The sequence below is a fragment of the Struthio camelus genome, chromosome 23, assembly GCF_040807025.1.
Source record: "Struthio camelus isolate bStrCam1 chromosome 23, bStrCam1.hap1, whole genome shotgun sequence".
Classification (NCBI taxonomy): Eukaryota; Metazoa; Chordata; class Aves; order Struthioniformes; family Struthionidae; genus Struthio; species Struthio camelus.
In genome coordinates this window covers 8,501,104-8,522,596 of record NC_090964.1, presented here as the reverse complement: position 1 = coordinate 8,522,596, position 21,493 = coordinate 8,501,104, and the positions used below count along the sequence as shown (strand labels likewise).

Here is a 21,493-nt window from a genome sequence, read left to right as displayed (position 1 = left end):
GAGCTGAGCGCGGTGGCGGCAGCGGGGCCAGGTGCTCTGTGACCCGCCGCGCGCCCCCGCATCACAATGCCGCCGGCACCCGCGCCACCGGGAAAACCCCCTGCTCCCCGCTTCCCCGGCTGGAAAAACTCGAGCTGGACGGAGAGGCGAGAGCAGGGGCCGGGTCCAGCGTGGGGTGCGTGGGCAACGCTCGGCCGCCCGGGGTCTTTCCCTGCGGGGCCACTGCCGGAGGTGGAGGATGCCGCCGAGGAGCGGAGCGTTTCCCGCGTGTCGCCTCCTGCTCCGAACCCCCCCGCCACCTCCCCAAATCCTGCCCTGGGGGGGAACAGAGCAGCAGGGACAGGACGCAGGGAGATCAGAGACAGCAAAAGGATGGGGAGCACCCGGAGGGCCCCCCAGCCCCGCACCCCGACCGCCACCTGCTCACGGCGCCTGCCAGGAGGTCGTTTCAGCGCAGCCCATCACCGCTGCCCCCGAGCCACTGCCCGTTCGGGCGCCCCTCCATCACCCGATTCACGCAGCGTCACCTGCATCACAATAGGACACGCGCATCTTAAAATGTCCCTAGGTGCCCCCTTTCCCGGGGGCTTTGCCCGGGCCGGGGACGCAGCGGCGCGGCGGCTGCAGCAGATGCCAGCCGGGGGCGCGGGCGGCCGCCGGGCGCTGGGATGCTCTCGCGGAGTTGCTGTGCGATGACCTGAGAGAACGGACGGGCCCGGTTTGCGAGAGGAGATGGAGGAGATTTTGCTCGTCAATGGCTACCAGTTGGGCAAGACCATTGGGGAGGGAACCTACTCCAAAGTGAAGGAGGCTTTCTCCAAAAAGCACCAGAAGAAAGTGGCTGTTAAAATTATTGATAAGAAGGAAGGTCCAGATGGTAAGAGATGACACCGGAGAGGACTCCAGGCTGAGGCTCGGTCTCTCCTTGGAGGCTTCTCGTTCTTGGCAGAAAACTAGTTTCCCAAACTTTCCTCCGAGGAGCAGGAGAGGAGGCAGCGTCTTGGGGGGCTCCAGCTGCCCCCGAGCTCCAGGGGGGTGGGAGAGCTCCCGCATTTCCCTGCTGCAGGCAGAAAGCACAGCCCGGGGCATCAGGCCGTGCTTCCCTGCGTCCCCGGTCCCTGCATCGCTCTGGGAGAAGCCCTGCAGGGATGCTCGGTGCAAGGCCATAAGGAATAGGGCCCCCGTGAAAGGACCTTCCCTCTCTCCACCCACCCCTTTGGCCAAGCCCTGGAGGGGTGACAGGAGCCAGCAGCTCAGGGACGAAGGGCCGTCCTCATCCCCGCAGTGCAAGCAAACCCCTCTTTCTCTCGCCGCAGAGTTTATCCAGAGATTCCTGCCCCGGGAGCTCCAGATCGTCCAGCGCTTGGACCACAAGAACATCATCCGTGTGTATGAGATGCTGGAGTCTGCCGAAGGGAAGATCTACCTGGTGATGGAGCTGGCGGAGGACGGGGACATCTTCGATTGCGTGCTGCACGAAGGGCCCCTGCCCGAGCGCCGCGCCAGGGCCCTCTTCCACCAGCTGGTCGAGGCCATCCGGTACTGCCACGGCTGTGGCGTGGCGCACCGCGACCTCAAGTGCGAGAACGCCTTGCTGCAGGGCTTCACCCTGAAGCTGACGGACTTCGGCTTTGCCAAGCTGCTGCCCAGGAACCGCAAGGAGCTGAGCCAGACCTTCTGCGGCAGCACGGCCTACGCGGCGCCCGAGGTGCTGCAGGGCGTCCCCCACGACAGCCGCAAGGGTGACGTCTGGAGCACGGGTGTCATCCTCTACGTGATGCTGTGCGCCAGCCTGCCCTTCGACGACACGGACATCCCCAAGATGCTGCGCCAGCAGCAGAAAGGGGTCTCCCTGCCAAGGCACCTGGGGGTCTCCGAGGAGTGCCAGGACCTCCTGAAAAGCCTCCTGGAGCCAGATATGATCCTGAGGCCTTCCATCGAGGAAGTCAGCTGGCACCCGTGGCTGACTAGCCCCTGAGAAGGGCTCGTCAATGCTGTCCCCAAATAAAGGGGACGGATTGCTTCTAAAACGCTGATACATTTTCACGTCAGTGTTTCCCACCCATCCATCCCGCGGGGGGCAGGCCAGGCCAGGCCTTGGCTGGCAGAGCCAAGATGATGGGTCTAGCCCATGCTCAGGCATTTCATCTGTTCACCCAAAGCCCCTGGCCTTCATGAGTTGAGAACAAGGCGTGCTTTATACGTGCTCCAAGGAGCTTTGAGCAGCGTTTGCCCACCTTCCCAAGACCATCTCAAGCACTGGCACGTCTCACACAGCCGGCGGATCCACGGCCGTGTGTCCCTGGCCACGAGCAGGGCGGGAAGCTTCACCCCAGCCCTTCCCCTGCCTGGCTAGCCACTACGGAGAAGATGCAGCCAAGGCACTAAGCCAAAGGACAGCCCAGCATGCCCTATCCCTCTCTTCCAGCATCCTCCCAACCAAGCGCATGTCCCTCGGCGGAGGTGGGAGGGAAAAGAAATCAAAACCAGTCCAAGAGACACAGACCCTCTGGGCAGCCCCCACCCTGCCGGCAGACGAAATGAGGACACCCAGTACAGGCAGCGACTCTGTAGAATTCCTTTAATTGCTGTTAACTGCAAGTCTGTAAAAGGTTTGGAGAAAGTCGTCATTACAAAACCACCAGCTGTTAGAATTGTTTCTGGTTTTCACCCCAGCTAGAAAAGGCTCAGGGAGATGCAGAATAGTTCAGAAGAGAGAATATTGCACAGACAACCAAATGGTTAATTGGACTAAAGAAAAAAAAAATGACACAGATGAGAGCGCTGCACTCTCGGCAGCTCCGCTGTGGGCCTGGGATGCAGCCAGGACTCACACCTTCACGCTCCACAGCAACACAGCCCGGCAGCCCCTGCCGCGGCAGCACCACGCAGCCCTTCAGCAGAAACAGCCCCACCAGTATCAGGGCACCAACCTATGACAGGTTTTCCTGCTGCAGCTAAACTTGGCTCCTGCCTCCGTACAGCATGAACACAGCAGCCTCCTCGGGCCGTGTCAGAGCCCAGGACAGGGCAAGGCGGCAGCACAGCTCAGGGGCTCTGCTGGGCCCCTTCGACGCCACGAAGCAGGAGCTGCGCTACAGCACGATCCCTGCACCTCGTGGCTTTTCCAGTACTGACAAGCTCTCATGCATGGGCCTGAAGTCACCACCACCACCCCCACACATGTGCAGGCAGCTGTGTTAAAGAATCTGCCCAAAGGAAAAATAACTCCCCAAGTACCCTAGGTTAACATTATCCAGAAATAGAAGGAAACCCATAGCTCCAATTAAGCAGCCCTCAAAGAGGCAGAATGACATAGGTACCACGGATAAAATCAATACTTGAAAGGCCAGAGACAGGGGCGTGGGCTCTGTCCCTTTAGGATAACTCTTACTAGCAACATCCACTGAGGGGTATTTTACAACATTAGGAGGACACCGCACCAGGGACAAAGGCTGTGGGTCGAAAGGAAGCATTGCAAGCAGTGGAAACGTGGTTTAAGTGAAGGACACCCAGTGAGCACAGCAAGGCTGGTAACCCTAGCAGCTACATGAAGCCTGGTGCAGCCAAGATGGGGGTTTGTGTGTTTGGGGGAGGGTATCAGATGAATTAACACACAGCCAGTCTCAGCCAGCAAGTACCATCTGCACTTGCCTACCCCCAGGCTGAGAGACAATCAGTTGAACTTTGCAGCCAAGGCAGAGGTTGAAGCAGTCAGTGGGCTGGACCGCGGCTTTGAAAGGGCTGAACTGGGCACAAGGGAGAGGCTCTGCTCCCACCAGGGTGACCCAGATCACTGCCTGCCCAGAAGTGCTCAGGTAACAGCAAGCCACAGGTAACAGCAAGCACTGTACTTTGCTTGGAGAATTTAACTAGAAGTACTCAAAACCCAGCAGAGGAAAGTAGTGCAGCTGGGACCACTGCAGAGGGGAAAGCATCAGCCTTCGGCTCTTAGAGAAACTGCTGCTCTTGCAGCAGGAAACAGGAGCTTCCATTAGAAAAAGCTTCTTAAGACAAAAAGCCAGGCCAGGCAGAAGCACAGGAACTGGCAGGGAGCTTGGCTCCTTCCAGCAGGGCCCAGCCTTGGACCACAGCCACAAGCCAATTATCTCTCCTTGCAGCGATGAGTGGAACAGCAGGAGCTACTTCTGCTGCGTTATCTCCAGCCCCTGGCCAGTCCCCACTCGGGGGCTTTCTCCAGGGATGTCTTGGCAGTGCAGAGCAGTGAGCGAGCAGGAGCAGCTTGCCTTGAAGAGCCTTTGTACTGCTGTATGGTAGGTTACGCGCACACACAAGCAGACAATCAGCCAACTGGCAGTCTGGGGACACCGAGCAATCCTGCTGGTGTCTCAGTGCCCAGCTCATCCCGGGGACCCCTCACTGCACCACGCTTGCCTCCATACCACTGTCAGGGGCAGTCAGTTTTGGCCTTGCCAAGTCTCTAGGATCTACTGAGAAGATGGGTTCCCTAGCAGCTAAGTCTACAAGTGAACTCCTGCTTCCTCCTCCTCCAGATCTGAACAGGTCACATTTGAGTTGCCCACAGGATTTAGCAGGGATGAAACTCCGCCAACCTGGAACTGCAATCCCCAGCAGAGTTACACACAAAGGAATAGCCGGTCTGTGATTTAATTCATATTCGATGGTGGAAGTGAGCCTGTGACACACACTGGAAGCAGTCGCTTTATTCCCAGTCTTCCCACTCTTCATCTTCCAGCTGCAAACAAGAGAAATATCCCTCAGTTTGTTTCTTTAACTGACCAGCCATGTGCCAGTAGACATCCTCCTACCCAGGACACTTGAGTCAGCACAAAGCCTGACATATCCACACCCTCACAACAGGGATTTGCTTGCCTTGTCCCTCCCCTTGGGAAACTTACATACTCATTTCCCTTTAAGTACACCCCAAAAACCATTCTCTCCTTCTCCAGCTAATACCCACATGACTTCCACAGCAAGATCCCTAGTTATATCTGTCTTCCTCCAAAAGGAATCAGGCCTTCGAGAAATTTAGCGCTGGAGATCGGATGCTGCAAGTAGCCAGGGTACCTACTGCAGTGCTGCCCTTCAAGGCCAGCAGCAGCCACATCTCACTGCGACGTGCTGCACAGCCTTGGTTCCTGCACAAGGGCTGGAAGCAGTGCTCAGTCCAAGGATTTGCTCTCTCTCTCTTTCCCCAAGACACTGCAGTCTCTCTCCTAGTGCTAAGCAATGCAGAGCACTTGATATCACCCCAGGGAGATGCTGAAACACTGATGCTTTCTGGAAGGGACTTCCTAGCCTATGTGAGCTAGCACACTTCCCCTACACTCACCTCCCCAGATACTTCCACCTTTGAGAGCGCCAGCTGCACCTCCTCTTCAGTCATGTCCAAATCAAAGTCCTTTTCCCAGTCCTCACTGATATCAGTGCTGGAGCCTGTAACCACAAACGTCAGGATTGAGCCCAACAGGCTTTTTCTGGGAGGACCCAGAGCTGTGCGTGCTCCCCACTCTGGCCAAAGTTGTTGGGCAGCCACACAGCTGTCCAAGAAGACTCATAGAGCCTGTATATTCACAAGGGTTGGATCTAAAACAGCCTGGGCCAAGGACAGAAAGCCTGTCTGGTTCCCAGTGACATGCTGTCAGCTTGCTAATAGAGACAGGATGGACTGAGCTGGACTTCTGTCACAGCAAGGACTGTTTCACGTGTGCAAAACAAGTGGGAGAGCTGAGTGCCAAAACCATGCTCTCCTCCAGTCTCAGAGAACTAGGTTATGCTTTGGTCATGCAGAAAATACAGCAGATAAGGAATGGCAAGAGTGACCTAAATATGGGCACTGTAATAAACTCCAACAGGAATCACAACCTCACGGGGCAGAGGAGCAGCAGGGGCACTCCTAGAGGTGACAAGAAGGGAGGAGACACTTTTCATACACAGACCTCAGCCTGACCCCCTAGCATCCAGCAAGCCAGGGACCAAAGGCACTGCCTACTCAATTCAGCAAGGAAACTTGTCATTTCTTCCTCATCTAATTTGATTCTGCTCAACATGAAAACAGATCCAGTGCACAATACTGAGCCACTATCCCCAAGCTTGGGTTATTTCCAGCTGCTTTATAATCCTACAATTAGCACAACCCATTACACCAGAAGACCTACAGCAGGTCCCACTGACAGCAGCATCCCCTTCAACAGAAGGTATGTAAACAGCATCAGCTAGAGCTGTAACACTTCCCTTCCAGGCAACCTCATTGAGGAGTCTCACCCTCCACGCTCCCAGAAACGGGGCTCCCCCCGCGATAGCGCTCAGGCCAGAGCCAGCAGCAGCACCAGCCCAGCCGCCTGCTGAAAGCAGATACCGACAATCTGCTGTGACCGCCCCGACCCTGCCCAACAGCATAAGAATTCGTTTCCACTTTAGTTCAGGCATTAGATAGTGTTTGGATCTAACCCTCCCCAGGTGACTTTTGCAAAATTCCTTTTCTCCTCCCACATGAGGAAAAAACAGAGAATCCAGGTTTGTCTTCTGGTATCTCCTGGACACCGATTTGGAGAAGAGACAGGGTCAGGACAGGGCAGAGGTCCTCTCCACTGCAGAAACACTTGCAACAGGTCAGTGCTGCTGCCAAAACAAGTATATTAGCAACACACTGAACTTCATGAATCAGGTAGTCCTAATGGAGGGTCATCAGAAACACTGAACTGACCCAGTGATCTATATGACCTGCAACCACAGCTCCAAGCCCAAAAAAGGCTGCACCCAGGTTCCCATTCTGACTCCAGCCCCTTCCCTAAGGGCTGCCATCCCCAGCAGAAGGTTTCCGGGCATAGGGCTGGTCCCCACATACGTACCTTTCTTGCCATTGTTGGAGGGCGTGGATTTCCCACTATCTGAATTCAGCTCAAAGACTCGTAAATCTGTTGGTCCTTCCTCTTTCAGAGTCTCTGTCCTGCCCTGGGCTTTGCTCTCCACCTCCTTGAGCTCTGTAACAGCTGGCCGCTCTGAGGATGCTGCTGGCTCTCGGGCAGCTGCAGAAGGATGCCCAGGTTCTGCAGGCTTTGGCAGGGAGCCCTGCTCTTCTGAGGTGGCCTCCAGCAGCCTTTGGGAGAGGTCCTGGGCCCCAGCTGGTTGTGCTCCAGTCTGTAACTGTGCAGCAGGCACAGAGGCAGGGTTTGCGATCTGAGTCACAAGGGAGATGCTCTCACTGCTCTCAGAAGGGCTCCCCTCTGCTGGGAGTGACTCGGAAGAGGGGACAGCCCAGCTTTCCTCTGCAGCTCCCTTGAGGGGGGTGGGGTGGCCTCCCTCCAGGACTGCAGGGGCAGACTCTTTCTCTGCTGCTTCTGGAAATTTCAAATTTGCACAAGGCAGGGGTGACATTCCCAAAAATTCCTCTGTAGGAAGGCAGAAGAGAAGCAAGAGATGTTTCAGCAAGTGTGTTATAAGCTGGGAGCAGAAACAGCACTATAGCCCAGCAGTCCCCAACACTGGGCTTGAAACTAGTGCAGGCCTCTTCTAACCAGGCTCAGCCAGCCTCTTCTGCCCAGTCCTCCAGGGAGGCCTCCCACATCATCCCACCTTTCTTCTCCCTCCCATTACCCTCCCTGGGGGGCTGTAGGGCTTACTCGCTCCAAGACTACAGCACTGGGAGCCTTGCGGTGTTCAAACACTGGTGCCATGCAGAGCAGATCCAGTCAGTAGAGCAGCACCAGGGGATTAGCTTCCCCCATGCTCTAGCCAAGTGAGGAACAGCTGATGGCAACATGGCCCAACTGCTAGTACAGCAGCAGCTGACAGTGAGGCAGGAACAGCTGGGGCCAGGCTGGGAGCCAAATTTGGGAGTAAGAAGGAGCCACCACCTCTCAGCTCAGATCTGCCGGCTCTACACAAGCCCTCCCCCACAGATCCCTGCCATCCAACCCACCTTCATCCTCTTCCCAGCCTGGCTCCTCTCGGTGCATGCTCTCCTCCACTCTCTGCTTCAGAGCTTCCCTCCGGACCTCGTCCTGCAGGGAAGTCAGAGTCAGCAGCCAGTCACATTCCCAGTCCTTTCCTCCCCAAGGCAATTCAGTGTCAGCAACAACAACAGAAAAGGCAGCCAGAGCCCTGCTTTTCAGAGGAAGATGCCTTCCTCTGTCTCTTTGGTCTGCAACAGAGCGCTCCTCAGCCCACCTCCTGACCTACCTGCTCCAGGCGATGCACTTTATAGAAGTAGCGCTGCCAGAATTCAGAATGAGAAACTGCCACAGGTACCTGGGAGCAACACAGAAAACGCAGTGAGTCACTTTAAAGGGGTGGCTGTGGTTGCCACCTTGCTCCTCTCCTCCTGAGCCTTACAGTTGCCCCTGAAACCTACGCAAGTCACCTGCACGCTCAGGGGCTCAGTCCCACACAGACTTGGAACTGAGCACCAGGTTCACACCTGCAGATGCTCAGACAGGCACCAGATAGCTACAGAAGAACTTCTCTGCTTGCTTCTTGTAAGCCTGGAGCAGAAGAATCCAATATGCTGCCTTATAGCAACATGTCTGTTTACTACACAGCTACAATCCTCCTTCCGACAGCTCCAGGGCCCAAGCAGCTCAGAGCTTCCCTGTGTCATACCCAAGGCCTGGTCAGACAGAACCCATCCCTCATCCACTACAGGTGCCTCACCATCTTGCTGTAGAGTGCTCGGATGGAAGGGCTGGTAGCCAGCAGCTCAGAGATCTCTCCTTTCTTCTCCTCTAGGTTAAACTGAGAGAGCCAGGCCTCAAGGAGCTCAGCAGGGCCTGTACGAGACAAGCACAGAGATAGCAAAATCCTTGGCACAAATAAGGCAGGAAAGGTTTCAGCAAGTTTCATGGGAAAGATGCTACACACCAGCCCAGCTGGGGCAAACAAGGAGCAAACAAGGACAGGTAGGAGAGCAGCAAGATGTGCAACCCTGAAATGAGCACACTACCTTTTAGGTCTCACACTGCACACAGCAGCTGGAACGTGATTCCCAAACAGGCTGCAGTACAAGCAGAGTAACCAGGAGAGGGGGGAACAGCCCTGGTTCCCGACAGCCCTTTAAAGCCAACAGCAGTCAAGGCACACAGGGGTGCCGGTATGTCCACCCACTCCCTCCCCTGCTGGATGCTTCCCTTCCCCAGGGAAGAGGAGTGCTTCTGCAGCTCAGTGAACATCTTGCTGCTGCAAGGGACTGGACTGTCTGCCCGCCCTGAAACCCTCAGGAAAGGCTCAACAGACAGCACCAGAAGGTCATACGCTAAGTAACAGGCACCAAAATCTCACTGGGAGGGCTGAGAGGGAGACGTGGGTCCTGAGCCCATCCTACGTCCCAAGTCCTCCATCAGCAAGAGGCCAGACAGCACTAGCTGTGGCAGCAGTTTAAACAGACCCAACAAACTCAAAGTCCTCAAGGACAACAGATAGATCTGCTTTCCATCACTGGTGACCCAAGCTGCAGTCAAACCAGCAGAACCACGGGTGAAAGGCCTTGGGCAACTCAGGACAGTCCATGGACACCCACACAAACACCAGCTTTGCTTGGCAGCACTGCCCAGCCCCACACGTACCGTCAGGTTCGTTGCAGTAGGTGGCTGGATCTGACTGAAGACTGTAGAGACGAGCCTGGAGGAGAACACAAGAGGGAAGAGCTATCAGCAGAGGAACAGCAGCTGAGCCCCAAAAGGACAGGGCTCAGGACTCGGCTCCTCAGGTGGAAGCTCCAAAATGGGACACTCACCTTGGCGCTGTCATAGGGCTCTGTGGTACCTGTGGGTGTTGCCATCAGAGTTATGACATCGCAGTCAATGGTCTTATCTGGCGAAGGAGCAAACGTGTCCGAGATGACACCCAGGAAGTCGGAGAGTCCTTTCCTCACCTTTTCAGTTGCACCTGAGGAACCTTCTGTCTTCTTCAAGAAAAAAGGCAACATGGTATAAGTAACAGTGCCTGAAGCAGCAGGACAAATCTCAAATACTCTTCTGGCTAGGTTCCTTTACAGGAGAAGGATTTTTCTCCCCTCAGAAACACGCTAGTGGGGCAATTCTGTGGGCAGGGCTGGGCTATGAGAAGGGTGTGGTAGCAGGAACCAGCTTCAGGTGGTGGCAGGCAGGTATTGGTAATAAGCTGGTAGGGAACCAAGCCTGGGTTGTGAAATGGGAAAGATACAGCCAGGTCTGGGGGTCAGACAGTCACAACAGCTGCATAGGGCTAATGCTGACAGCCTGTGAAGAGATGCGATGTCATATTACAGCGATACTGCCAGTAACCTGTCTAAATGGCACAGCAGGAGAAGGAAAACACAGGGAACCCGTCTCCACTTATCTCCAAAGGTTCCTGCCCACAACACAGCACAGAAGTCTCAGAGGACTTGCTATTGAATTTGCACCGAGGGAAAAACATGTGAACCCTCAAGCCCAAGTCTACATCTTGAGGTTTGTTTAGAAGGAATTGTGTCCTTAAAGGCAGAACCAAACTGCCTGCTCTAGGTACGCCTCATTTCTCCCCAGTTTTGCTTTCTGCAACAACAGTCTTGGCTCTCTTACTCCTATACTCACTGCCAGTTTGTCCTTGACCACACTGGCCGTAGCAGCAATAGTGCAGGCTGTATCATGCTGCACTACTTGGGTGAACTCAGCCAGGTCTCTCTTCATGAATTCCAAAGCTTCAGTGGACTGTAGGGAGAAAGACAGATTGCATGATCTTTTAGGTCTCTGACAAAGCCACTGTCACCCTAAAAACATGTGATACGCTAAAAATATTAGAGTGTCAGAGCTACTAATGCAACTAAGGCTCATACCCAACACATGCAACAGGCAAGAATGTTGTATAACTAACAACAATGGAAGACAGGTATGCTCAAACAGCGTTAGTGTTTTTTGTCGATGGTGTGCTTTTTTTTTTTTTTTTTAAAGCTAAGGATGGGGAAAAACAGGTTAGAAAAAGTGTTGTTCTGAGTCCTGTACACAATTAGCATGAGCAGTGCTGTCACAGGCAGGAAATTACACACCAGAAAGCAACGCTACGAGCATACGTCCTCCCGATTCACGCAGGGATTTTCACAACACTGACAGAGCTCCCCAGGCCGCAGCGAAGCGGCCAGGTCCTCCGCTCCCAGCCTCGTAAGGAACACCTCGCCGCTCCCTGCCGGGGTAGGGGTCCGTCCCCTTCGCCGGGGAACCGGGGTGCTGCGAGCACAGGCCCGGACTCGGGGTGGCAGCCGCTGCGGGGGAAGGGAGCGGGCCCCGGAGCCGGGGTTGACGCAGGTGCGGCCCGGGGAGAGGCGGCGGCGCCGGGAGGGTGCGGGGGAGGACTGCCCGGGGCGGGAGCGGGGGGGGGGTCTGAAGAGGGGCCCCGGGGCCGCCGCAGGCCTCCTACCTTCTCCTTGACGGCCTGGTAGCTCTGCTGCAGCCAGCTCCGCCACCAGCCCGCGTCCTCCCTGCCGGCACACGCGTGTCAGCGCCGCCCGAGCCCCGCTCCCGCGCGCAGCCCGAGCCCCGAGCCCCGCCCGCTCCCCGCCGTCTGCTCCCCCAGCCCAGCCCAGCCCGCTCCCCCCGCCGCCGCCCCGCCACACTCACCCTTCCGCCATCTTGGCGGCCTGACGTCACCACTATTTACCGACCCTTCACCCCGCAGGCCCCGCCCCCGGGGCGGGCCGCCGCCCATCCCCGCGGCGCCGGGGTGGGAGGGGTCGGACTTGGTGGCTGACGTCACTTCCTCCTTCCGGGAGGGCCGGCGGCGGTACGGCGGCCGGGGGGGGCGGGTGGCTGGCAGTGGCGGCGGGGAAGGTGAGCGCCAGGCCGAGCCGGCCCTGGCTCGGGGCCGCGGGACCCGCGCTGCGGTCGGGGCCGGGAGCGGCCCGGCGCGGCCTGGCTGGGGGCGGGTGCCGGGATTAGCGCCCTGGGCAGAGCCGGGTCCGGCGGCTCCCGGGCTGGCGAGGCCTCGCTGGCGGCCGCGCCGCGGGCCGCCCCGGGAGGCGGCGGTGGAGGAAGCGGGGCGGGGGCGCGGGCCTCGGCGCCGTTGCTGGTGGGCCCTCCGGCCGCCCCCCTTTCCGGGAGGTTTGCGGCCGCAGCTCGGCTTTTGGAGGAGGTTGGCGGGAGGGAGGCGCTGGGGCTGCCAGCTTGGCCGCCCGCCCCCCAAGGGCTTCTCGGGCTAACGGTTTCCTCTTCCCGACTCTCGGCAGCGACCAGAGGCGACAGCAGGAGCAATGGAGATGCAGTCGTACTACACCAAGCTTTTGGGAGAGCTCAATGAGCAGCGGAAGAGGGACTTTTTCTGTGACTGCAGTATTATTGTGGAGGGGAGGATCTTCAAAGCGCACAAAAACATTTTATTTGCAAACAGTGGCTATTTCAGAGCCTTACTGATTCATTACATTCAAGACAGCGGACGACACAGCACTGCTTCTTTGGACATTGTTACGTCAGAGGCCTTCTCCATCATCCTAGATTTCCTTTATTCAGGGAAGCTGGATCTCTGTGGGGAGAATGTTATTGAGGTCATGTCTGCAGCTAGCTATTTGCAGATGACTGATGTGGTCAACTTCTGCAAAACGTATATAAGGTCATCATTAGATATCTGTAGGAAAATAGAGAGAGAAGCTGCTTTCTATCAGGCTGATAGCGGGAGTGCTAGTTCTGCAAGGGAGGGCACCTCTTACAGTGCAAAGAGCCAGTGCTCTGCCTCTCTCCCTTCTCTGCAAGAAAAGGAAAGGATTTCAGATTGTCAGAGAGATCCGCCCTGTGGTGAATGCAGCAGCTGTCATCCCTTGGAGCTGGTGGTGAGAGACCCCGTAAGCAGTGACTCTCCAGATGACGTTAACTCTTCACTGCCCAAGGGGGTAGAACCCAAAGTAGAGTTTGACGCTGATGAAGTAGAGGTAGAAGTGGGGGAACGGCTGCAGCAGTACCCGACTCCGTTGTCCCTCGAGCAGGTGGAAGAGGGGCTGCACAGCGGGCAGGCGATGGACCTGGCCTGCAATAACTATCACATGAAACAATTCCTAGAGGTCCTATTGCGCAACAGCACAGCTCAGAGAAAGGACGATGTGGTTCACCACTTTGTGCGGGGCTTTGAGGGTAGGCCAGAGGATGCAGGGGTAGCCATGAGTTCCATGATGGACATTCACAGCGACTGGTATGGTGAGGATACAGGTGAGAGGACTCCTGAGGGTGTAGCGCTTTTGTGTAATTGATGAGGAACCTGCTTAGTTGTGCAACTCCCTTTGTTAATTGAACAATTACTCTCATTCTTGTTCAGGAATATATTGCTGAATTTTATGCCATAGCAAAATAAACTATTGTTGTGGACTTCAAAAGAAAGCTGTACTCATTTATTCAGTGCAGCATTTGGAAGGTAAGTATTTCTGATAGTTTTTACAATTTTTTTTGAAGCAGATCCTGGAGATTGATGTTGGTGACCCTGCTTTAATAAACGATCTCACTTGGGACCTTGTTGGACTGGCAGGTGGACTGTTAAAAGACAATCTTCATCTCATAATTTTAGTGGCATAAAGAGCAACCAGAAAAATAAGTTGGGCTGTGCCCGAGAGGGATGTACTATAGCAACTGACACACTAGAAGTAGCTTTTTCCACTGGAGCTCCTGACAGCTGATCAGTTGCTGCATGGTAGTTTGCTGATGCTTAATTTGAACTTCAGAAAGGCAGTTTTATTCAATACTAAGTAGTACCTAGAATGTCTTTAATGCCTAAATGACTAAAGCACTGAAAGCTTTAAATTCTGCATGGTATTGCATAAAGACTTAACTTTTTCCTGTAGAGGCAGACTCCTTTTTTGGCTGCTGGTCATCTGGGCGGCTGCTGGTCATCTGGGCTTCTGCTGTCTTGCTGTTTTCACTAGCCCAGTGTGTGTTGGGATGTCTTAGCAGTGGCAGGAATGTTGCACAGCAGCAATGTAAGGGACCTGCAGAAGTTCATGTCCATGTATATGTCTCCTGAAACGGACACTGAGGATTTGGGCATTTTAGCTGCTTAGAGTAATACTGGAGCACCACTTACCTTGTCTTAGGAGGGAGGGAGGCTGCTCTGGCATACAGCGCAAGTGTCATAGACTTTCAGGATGTAACAAGTTAAATTGAGGTGTGGGCAGCACAAAGGAAATCTTTCATAGATCTAGATAGCAAGCTTACGTTCATGTCGTTTCCAGCTCAAGCATGCATGTGTGATCTTAAAGCCAATAAAAGCAATATATCCTCTCACTGTTTTAAAATAACAAATCTGATAAAGTCATTAATCCAGTCTCACAGCTTCACCAAAAGGCTAGAGTTATCAGAACAGAGTACTTTCACCAGATCATGCCTACAGCTTTTAAGTGTTGTAGCAAGGCAGGAGTATCTGACGTACAAACTGTACTTACTGTTTTCCTCTTAAAATCTTCAGATGGTTAGCCTAGCATTAAAGGTGAGATGGGTCTAAAATTTGAGAGAACACGAGGCGTTATGACAGCCTATTAGAAGTGTTAAAGCTGGAAGTGCTTTAAATAGGAAACAAACCCCTTCCATTCAGTTAATGTTTCTCTGCTAAAAGTGAACCTCATAAGCATATAGTAGAACGGGAATCTCTCTTCACTGCTGGTAGCGTTCCTGGTATCTTCAGCATTTTCATAAGAAGCAACCATGAAGGCAGGTCCTGTTAAACAAAAGAATGACTCATACGCTCAAGCTTTTTGAATGCAAGACAGATGAGGTAAATACCATTTAACTTCAAGCATCCGCATCTGTTCTAGACATCCTGGTCTCCTTCCTAGCTGGTGGAGGGAAAACGGGCACCTCTAGCGAGTGGTGGCTCTCATCCTGAGGCAGACACTGGAAACCTTGTAGAGGTCTAGAATTGGGCCCGCTGAATTTCCCCTGAAGGCTACATGTCAGTACTGAACACTCACCTTTTTTGAGACTGAGATGGACAAAGCTTAATTCAAAGAATGCTCTAAAGCTCCATCATCTTTGATTGAGCTCCTATTAAGGAGCTCATGGCTCAGTATGCAAATACCTTCCTCAATCAGTACTTGGAAACGTTAGGGAAAGCTAATCTTTTAATGTGGCACCTTTATGCTACAAAGGAAGCTCAATGTGTGGGTTGCTACTGAAAAACTTCACAATACTCATGTTTACGTAAAATAAAATCTTCAAATTAAATTATCAATTTTTGCATCTGACTTCATAAATTATATATTTATTGTGTGTATATAGTCTGATTCTAGGAAAAATAAAACAAAACTAGCAAATATATTGGAATCCTTCATCTGTTATTTCCAATAGAAAGGCTAAAGCGAACGAGAATAGAAAAAAAATCTTCATCTTCTTAAATGGGTTTCCCACACCTAAATTAATGCCCGTTGTAAGAGCATATGGGAAGCATTGCGCTACTTCTGCCTGTGGTTTATGTTAAAGAGTCTAATATCTAAGGCTGTTTAATGCTAATAGCATCTTAAAAAAAAAGAAGAAGAAGAAAATAGGAGAAGAAAATACAACAATACCACTGTTGTATTTTTTCTGTGGCTGGGATAGTCCCAGAGGCCCCACTGCTCTAAACATAGATTTTTGGTGCTTAATTAAATGGTATTTTTAAATAAAATTAATTTGTCTTTCCGTTGTGAGCCAAGTCACTCAGAACTGTGATCCATAGAAGTATAGTCAACCCGATTTTCAAGGGACTTGATCATCTGCAGCTGCATTAATGTTTTCTGAAATTGCACAACCTACAGAAATTCCAGGTAAGCCAAATACAAAAAGAGGGGAAAGTACAGTTACCTTGATTCAGATTTGCAATAAGGAGGGTAAAAAGCCAACAGAGCTAACATTGCTGAACTGCCTAATCTAATGTACTGTTCTTTTTTCAAAAGGTGATGTGTTAGTTGTGCCAATCAAGCTTCACAAATGTCCATTCTGTCCCTACACGGCTAAACAGAAAGGAATACTAAAACGGCACATTCGCTCTCACACAGGTGAGAGACCCTACCCCTGTGAGACATGTGGGAAACGTTTCACTCGGCAGGAACACCTTCGGAGTCATGCTTTAAGTGTAAGTTTGAAAGACGATATGTATTAGGAGATGTAAAAAAAACACAGGGTCTTTGTTTTTTCGCAGTCATTGTTCTCTCCTAGGTAAAAATATTCGTTATATTTCAAATTAAGGCTGCTTTAAAATACATTGGACAAAATGCTTGCTGCCGCTGCGTGAGATGAACTTTGACAATAAGAAGTTTAAGCATCTGCCCTATAGCTTAAGTGTAGATGTCTTCCTGTTGTAGGAATATATGCAAACTAGCCCCCTGGAGAAAGCTAAGGCAAGAGGACAGATTGAGATTTTACTGTGACGTTTTATTTTTAACTTCAGGTGCATCGATCAAACAAACCAATTATCTGCAAAGGTTGCAGAAGAACATTCACGAGTAGCATGTCTCAAGGATTACGACGCTTTGGCTTGTGTGACAGCTGCACGTGTGTGACCACTACGCATGAGGACTCAATGCCCATTAACCTCAGCCTAATGGAACCTTCCTCAGAAGGCCAAGAGAAAGGGGATACAGATAATGATTGGCCCATATATGTGGAGTCTGGAGAGGAAAACGATCCAGCTGATGATGATGATGCCGATGGTGATGATAAGCAGGAAATCCACAGGAGCTTATCAGACCGAGAAACACTTATGTAGCAGTGAGAGGAGAGTGGGAGGATTTAAAGCGTCTCCCTGACGGTGGTCAGTCTGCAACAGAAAACTGGGTATTTGTCCAGTTAGTGAGACTACTGTTTTTTATCATTCCATTTTTTTAAAAGAACAGTGGGGAGAACTGGAATTTTTATTACTTCTAAGTTTTCAGTTGGGTGATCCAGTATTCTGTGGAGACTCTTCTGTCTGGGGTTCACAGAGGTTGTACTCGGAACAATCTCCCATTGTGTCTCTGCATCCCAGTTTGAAGGTAGAGACAGCACATTTTGCAAGTGGAACATCTCTGTGTTACTTTGATACCAGGTTTCTTCCAGTACTGTTGTCGTGGCCCTTCATCCCTGATCTCAAACAGGCATGGTCTTCTCTCTGAAAGGAGATGTAGATTAAAAGAAAGGTAGTTTTCATCTGTTACCTTGGACTTTTCCTAACTAAGTTGTGATCCTTCTGTGTTAGGATAGTATTATCTAAACTGTAAACCTTGTCTGTTTGCTTAGACAGGATTTGACCTGGAAACCAGGGTAGACCAACCAGGCTAACAAAAATATGCTGCTAATGAAGGTATGGACAGTAAGAATAAATATATTTCACATATCTTCAATTATAGGGATTTAGAGAGCAAGCTTCTCTTTCTGAATTGTTTTCACTGCATCTGCCTCTCTCAAGAGCTTGGACTGCAGGTCTTCGGATGTGTCTTTAATGACGTTTAGACAACGCTAGATCTGGCTTGAGAAACACTAAGCACACTTAAGATGTTACAACATTATGGTGTCTAATGCTCTGGTCGCTCAGTTGAGAATAAGTGAACTGCCCGATGCTCTTCGCTTTTTTTACAGTAGAAGTTAAAATCTGTCAATCAGGTAACTTAGAAATTCTAATTCTAAAAAGTTAAATATCCAGAATCACAGGTGATGTAGCTGAGGAGCAGTTAAATATAAATATCTGAGCTATGCATTATGAAACAGCTCTGTATACCTCTTTGAAGCAATTAGGTGGGAAATCTCAGAAATTTGTGCTAGCTTCTTTGTGTGCAAATCCTTTTCTTTTTCTCTTACTATATTTTCTTTTAGTCTTTGGCAGTCTTCCTCATGGTTTACGTTGTCGTGCAAATTTTTCCAAGTATCTTTTTGTTAAAACTCCAGTGTGGACCTCCTGTTTCGCTGCTAGGATAGATAAAGGTTGGCTTTCAAAGGAGGTGAGGTAATGTTACCTTTTCAGTACCACATTGATATAAGCTATGAAAATCAAGCTGGGAAGCTTTAGAAGAAAACACATCACCAACAGAAAGCCTATTTGTTCATGGGTAACCTACTGTTTCCTAATGAAGAGACAATATTGAAAGATGATGTGAAGTAAGACTGTATAGAGTTAATGCTTCTTTGTTATAAGTGTTTAATGTAAAGGCAGATTGTATGTGAGTTTTTCTAGCTGGAGTTAAGTGCTGGATTAGAGAAGACTGTAGCCAGACATGGCTGGCAAAGAATAAGTTCCTCTGACTTAACTAGACAGTATTTCTTGAGGTTTTAAAGAAATACTTTACAGTGGAGAAACATAAGATGAAACCTGGGGAAAAAAAAGCCCTCTGATTTAACCAGTTATTTTTGTATATCTTGTGCTTTTATTTCACATACTGAATGAGAACAGTTCAGCTTCTCTATCTGCTTCGTTCCACAGTGAGGCAATCCTGTTGCGATGTCACAATTTACTTGTACAGAAGTGATTCTGATATCACAAAGGCAGTTAATAATTCATTGTCAGATCAAGTAGGGTAAGGAAAGAATAAATAAGCTCCTTTTCAAACAAGTCACTTTTTTGCTACTCTACTAATGATTCCTAAAAGTAGCAGAAGGTAAATAGACTTGTTTTGAAATGTCTCTCTAGATCTAAGTTCTTGGTAAGTGCCACCTTCTCAGGTCGATACTGGCATCACTTGCTGAGTTTATTTTCTGAAACTTAAATTGAGCGAGCAACACATCCCCTTTATGATCTGCTACTTATAGCTGCATTCTGAGTTTTAAAACGTTCAGTAGCCCCTATTCCATATTATTTTTAAATTGGGAGTTTGTAATAGCTGAACGGTATCATAGTGAAACCGGAATAGAAAAAAAGCATTGAGGCAAAGTTTTCAAAAAGAAATTCAGGACTCTGTAGTCCCTGTTTTAGTCAGCTAAATAAAAACCTTCAAAAAGACAGCTCATATAGGTGCCAGATTTGGAGCAGAGCTCTTTTGAAAATCCTACTGTAATTTTGGGTGCCAAGCACTTTTGAATGTCAGCACAAAAGGTGGGCTTCTAAATCATGTAGGCATGTCTGAAAATCCTCCCTCTAGCTCACTGGGATTGCTCTTTTGGACTACTCTATTTTTGTTGAGCCAGTCCAACTTCAGAGGGTATTTTTTTGGTATTTGACTATCTGATAAAGGAAGGACTTCTGTGTGTGAGAACACCTGAAAAGGAGTCATGATGTCTGTGATTGCTGGGAGATTAACTGGCGTAATGAAAGTGGGGTAGGAATGTGAATAGGGATCCAAAATGGTATTTAGTGACCAGGCATCCCAATCTTTGGTCAGTCTAGCAGGAGGATGCCATCTCATTGTAAATATTGTAGAGGCCACTAGACATGGAGTATCAGTTGGGCATGGTGCTGGCTAGCGCGCTACAATTAAATTGTCAGATGATTTAGGTTACCACACTGTTGAACTGTGCTGAGGTGCAGACTAACTAACTCTGAAACTGTGAAGACACTCAGAGAAGGGAAAATGAAACTCTTGTGAAAGTCTGTATGTAATAGAGTTAAGAGCTGCAGGAAAGCCTGCAGAGACCTTCAGCAATTTTACTTCAACCTGCTTTGTTTGGTCTTAGAGATTATTGTTGTGTGTCTTGTGCATAGAGAATGGAGCTGTGTTAACTTTTGTGTAACAGGGGGTAAGGGGTGGGTGGGGGAGGCATTACGTTCACATTTCACATTGAATGTGACCACTAAAATTGATGTTTCCTGTTGATCTGCCATATTGTGCTACTTTGTTTTCAGTGGAGTCCTTCAGCCTTTGTATTTAGTAGAAGAGGGTGTTATTTATCCACTTCCTTGTGACCAGATGTTCATGTAAATGTTTGCTGTGCTTTCCACCTAGTTTTTTGATGTTTTTCTTGAAATCTTCCATTGTAAATCCAGCCTCTACAAGCTTTGAGAAAATGATGTGGCTGTTTTAAAAGGTTCATATGGTGCTTAATGAAGAATCAGAAATAATGTTTTTAGAAAACTTATTTATAATATAATCTCTTTCTCAAAGTTTTTAAAAGGCCACGCAGACTGCATATCTTAAAGTCTTAGCTCGACGTAATCCACTTTGTTAAGGAATATACATGTTAATATACTTTTGCACATAATTGCACTGTATTTCACTAATGGAATACGTGCTGCGTTGGTATTAACAGTGCATTTAACCTCTTGGTGCAAGACCTTGTAAATCTTCCAAATGTGGTCATTTAATTTTCTGATGTTTTGTAAGGCAGTTTCATAACTGGAGTCCTTTAGTCTAGTTTAAATGACAAATTCTTATAACTGAAACCTTATTTGTGGAAGTGACTTAACTATAATCGTGGATCTTGGAGCGCTTGGGAGGTTTTTGATTGTCTAGAAAATAAAAATACTCTGAGAGGGTAGCTTTGATTTATTTTTTATTTTTTAAAAAAACAATCACAAGGTTGACTAAGACCTAGATTAAGTCTCACGTTTAAATTTCCAGGAACTAAAAATGAATATAGCCGTTGTTAGCACAAGACATCATGCAAGCAAAAATCAAATTTATTTTAGGAAAAGATTAAAAGGATGCTGTCAACTTAAAATCTAGCCAGTTGGGAGGTTTTTGTTGTTTTATTTTTTTAATAAATTATTTTATATTATTAACACTAACTTTGTTTCCCTACCAGTTTTTGTAGCTTTCTAATCATTTTAACTTTTTAAACTCTTCTTTAAAGCTTTCTCTTTTTTTATGCTGTGGGAAAAAATCCAAACAACTGGGAAGCAGTCACTGATGTTGGCCAGAAGAAAATGTTGTCAAATACCTACAATAAAATACCTGGAAAAAAGGGAAAAAAATCCTAGATCACTCTGCAATGATAGTGGATATTTCACAGCGGAACTTTTTTTTTAAGCCTGCTTTTACAGAATATATTTAAAACCTCTATTTATCTGTTGACTTAGAATATCTTGAATCAATGGAAAATATAATAAACTACACTTTCTTTTCACTGTTTTCTTTTAAACAGTGAAATCTGTTCGTTTTTACTTTATTGGGGATCTTTATGTTAATATTTTTGTGTTTCAGAAGTGCCTGAGAAGTATTCCTATTTCCAAACCTGTTTACTGTTGAACTTTTTAAGTCATTAAAACCTTTCCATTAGAATTAAAGGTAATGTTTATAAAAATGAATTTTTTGGATCCAACTTATATTGACAATGCTTTCTGCCCTTTAATGTGCACACACAAATTGTATTTATTCTCTTAAAGCCTATTGTTAATATTATGCCAACCAAATAATTGAAGAAAGCCTGGGGTTTTTTGCCTGTTGTCAGATTGTTTAACATTCAAATTTTCTATATGTCTGGAATTAGCGTTAACGTGTATTAGAATCTAAAGAACATTATTTGTTAAAACCTTTCCAATGTCTCCTTTAGGCACGTGCTTGTGTATGCCCGCACAGAGTTGCTTGTAGGTTTGGAGCTATTGCCACCATGTCGTCATCTCTGCCTTGTAGGTCAATTGTGCATTTTTGGTAAAACAGAATCCTGACGTACAACAGCTTCCTTGTTTTCTATTAAATGTTTGTGGGCAGAAA

General features: G+C 49.3%; 3 protein-coding genes across 7 annotated transcripts; 2 read left to right on the top strand and 1 right to left on the bottom strand.

Annotated features, from left to right (window-relative positions):
• Nucleotides 1–679: 679 nt before the first annotated feature.
• Nucleotides 680–2,081, top strand: TSSK3 (testis specific serine kinase 3). The gene is made up of 2 exons (XM_009681044.2): nt 680–877; nt 1,317–2,081. Exons 1-2 carry the CDS (start codon nt 733–735, stop codon nt 1,976–1,978), a joined length of 807 nt encoding a protein of 268 aa, XP_009679339.2. The 5' UTR covers nt 680–732; the 3' UTR covers nt 1,979–2,081.
• A 483-nt stretch (nt 2,082–2,564) lies between these two features.
• On the bottom strand, nt 2,565–11,644 carry BSDC1 (BSD domain containing 1). 4 transcript variants are annotated; one of them, XM_068917122.1, is made up of 11 exons: nt 11,550–11,635; nt 11,350–11,410; nt 10,530–10,646; nt 9,713–9,883; nt 9,543–9,597; nt 8,635–8,750; nt 8,164–8,232; nt 7,904–7,985; nt 6,834–7,373; nt 5,315–5,418; nt 2,565–4,717 (listed from the first exon to the last, which is right to left on the bottom strand). In XM_068917122.1, exons 1-11 carry the CDS (start codon nt 11,558–11,560, stop codon nt 4,685–4,687), a joined length of 1,359 nt encoding a protein of 452 aa, XP_068773223.1. In that variant the 5' UTR covers nt 11,561–11,635; the 3' UTR covers nt 2,565–4,684. The 4 variants fall into 4 exon arrangements, with proteins under 4 accessions (XP_068773223.1, XP_068773222.1, XP_068773224.1 ...); XM_068917121.1 differs by having other exon boundaries at nt 10,518–10,646; nt 11,550–11,623; XM_068917123.1 differs by lacking the exon at nt 11,350–11,410 and having other exon boundaries at nt 10,518–10,646; nt 11,550–11,644.
• Nucleotides 11,645–11,675: 31 nt separating this feature from the next.
• On the top strand, nt 11,676–20,316 carry ZBTB8B (zinc finger and BTB domain containing 8B). Of its 2 annotated transcripts, none has more exons than XM_068917120.1 (4): nt 11,676–11,712; nt 12,155–13,124; nt 15,833–16,011; nt 16,327–20,316. In XM_068917120.1, the coding sequence occupies exons 2-4, from the start codon at nt 12,179–12,181 to the stop codon at nt 16,642–16,644; spliced, it is 1,443 nt and encodes a 480-aa protein (XP_068773221.1). In that variant the 5' UTR covers nt 11,676–11,712; nt 12,155–12,178; the 3' UTR covers nt 16,645–20,316. The 2 variants fall into 2 exon arrangements, with proteins under 2 accessions (XP_068773221.1, XP_068773220.1); XM_068917119.1 differs by having other exon boundaries at nt 11,709–11,759.
• Nucleotides 20,317–21,493: the final 1,177 nt, after the last annotated feature.

Bases quoted from the DNA above. Each gene is read 5' to 3' on its own strand.
- TSSK3 (XM_009681044.2), top strand. From the start codon at position 733: ATGGAGGAGATTTTGCTCGTCAATGGCTACCAGTTGGGCAAGACCATT. The intron at 878-1,316 runs GTAAGAGATGAC...CTCTCGCCGCAG, and splicing joins TAAGAAGGAAGGTCCAGATG to AGTTTATCCAGAGATTCCTG.
- BSDC1 (XM_068917121.1), bottom strand. The intron at 8,233-8,634 runs GTGAGGCACCTG...TGTTGCTCCCAG, and splicing joins GAGCACTCTACAGCAAGATG to GTACCTGTGGCAGTTTCTCA. The intron at 7,374-7,903 runs GTGGGTTGGATG...GCCTTCCTACAG, and splicing joins AGGCTGGGAAGAGGATGAAG to AGGAATTTTTGGGAATGTCA.
- ZBTB8B (XM_068917120.1), top strand. From the start codon at position 12,179: ATGGAGATGCAGTCGTACTACACCAAGCTTTTGGGAGAGCTCAATGAG. The intron at 13,125-15,832 runs GTGAGAGGACTC...TTTTTTCAAAAG, and splicing joins CTGGTATGGTGAGGATACAG to GTGATGTGTTAGTTGTGCCA. The intron at 16,012-16,326 runs GTAAGTTTGAAA...TTTTAACTTCAG, and splicing joins TTCGGAGTCATGCTTTAAGT to GTGCATCGATCAAACAAACC.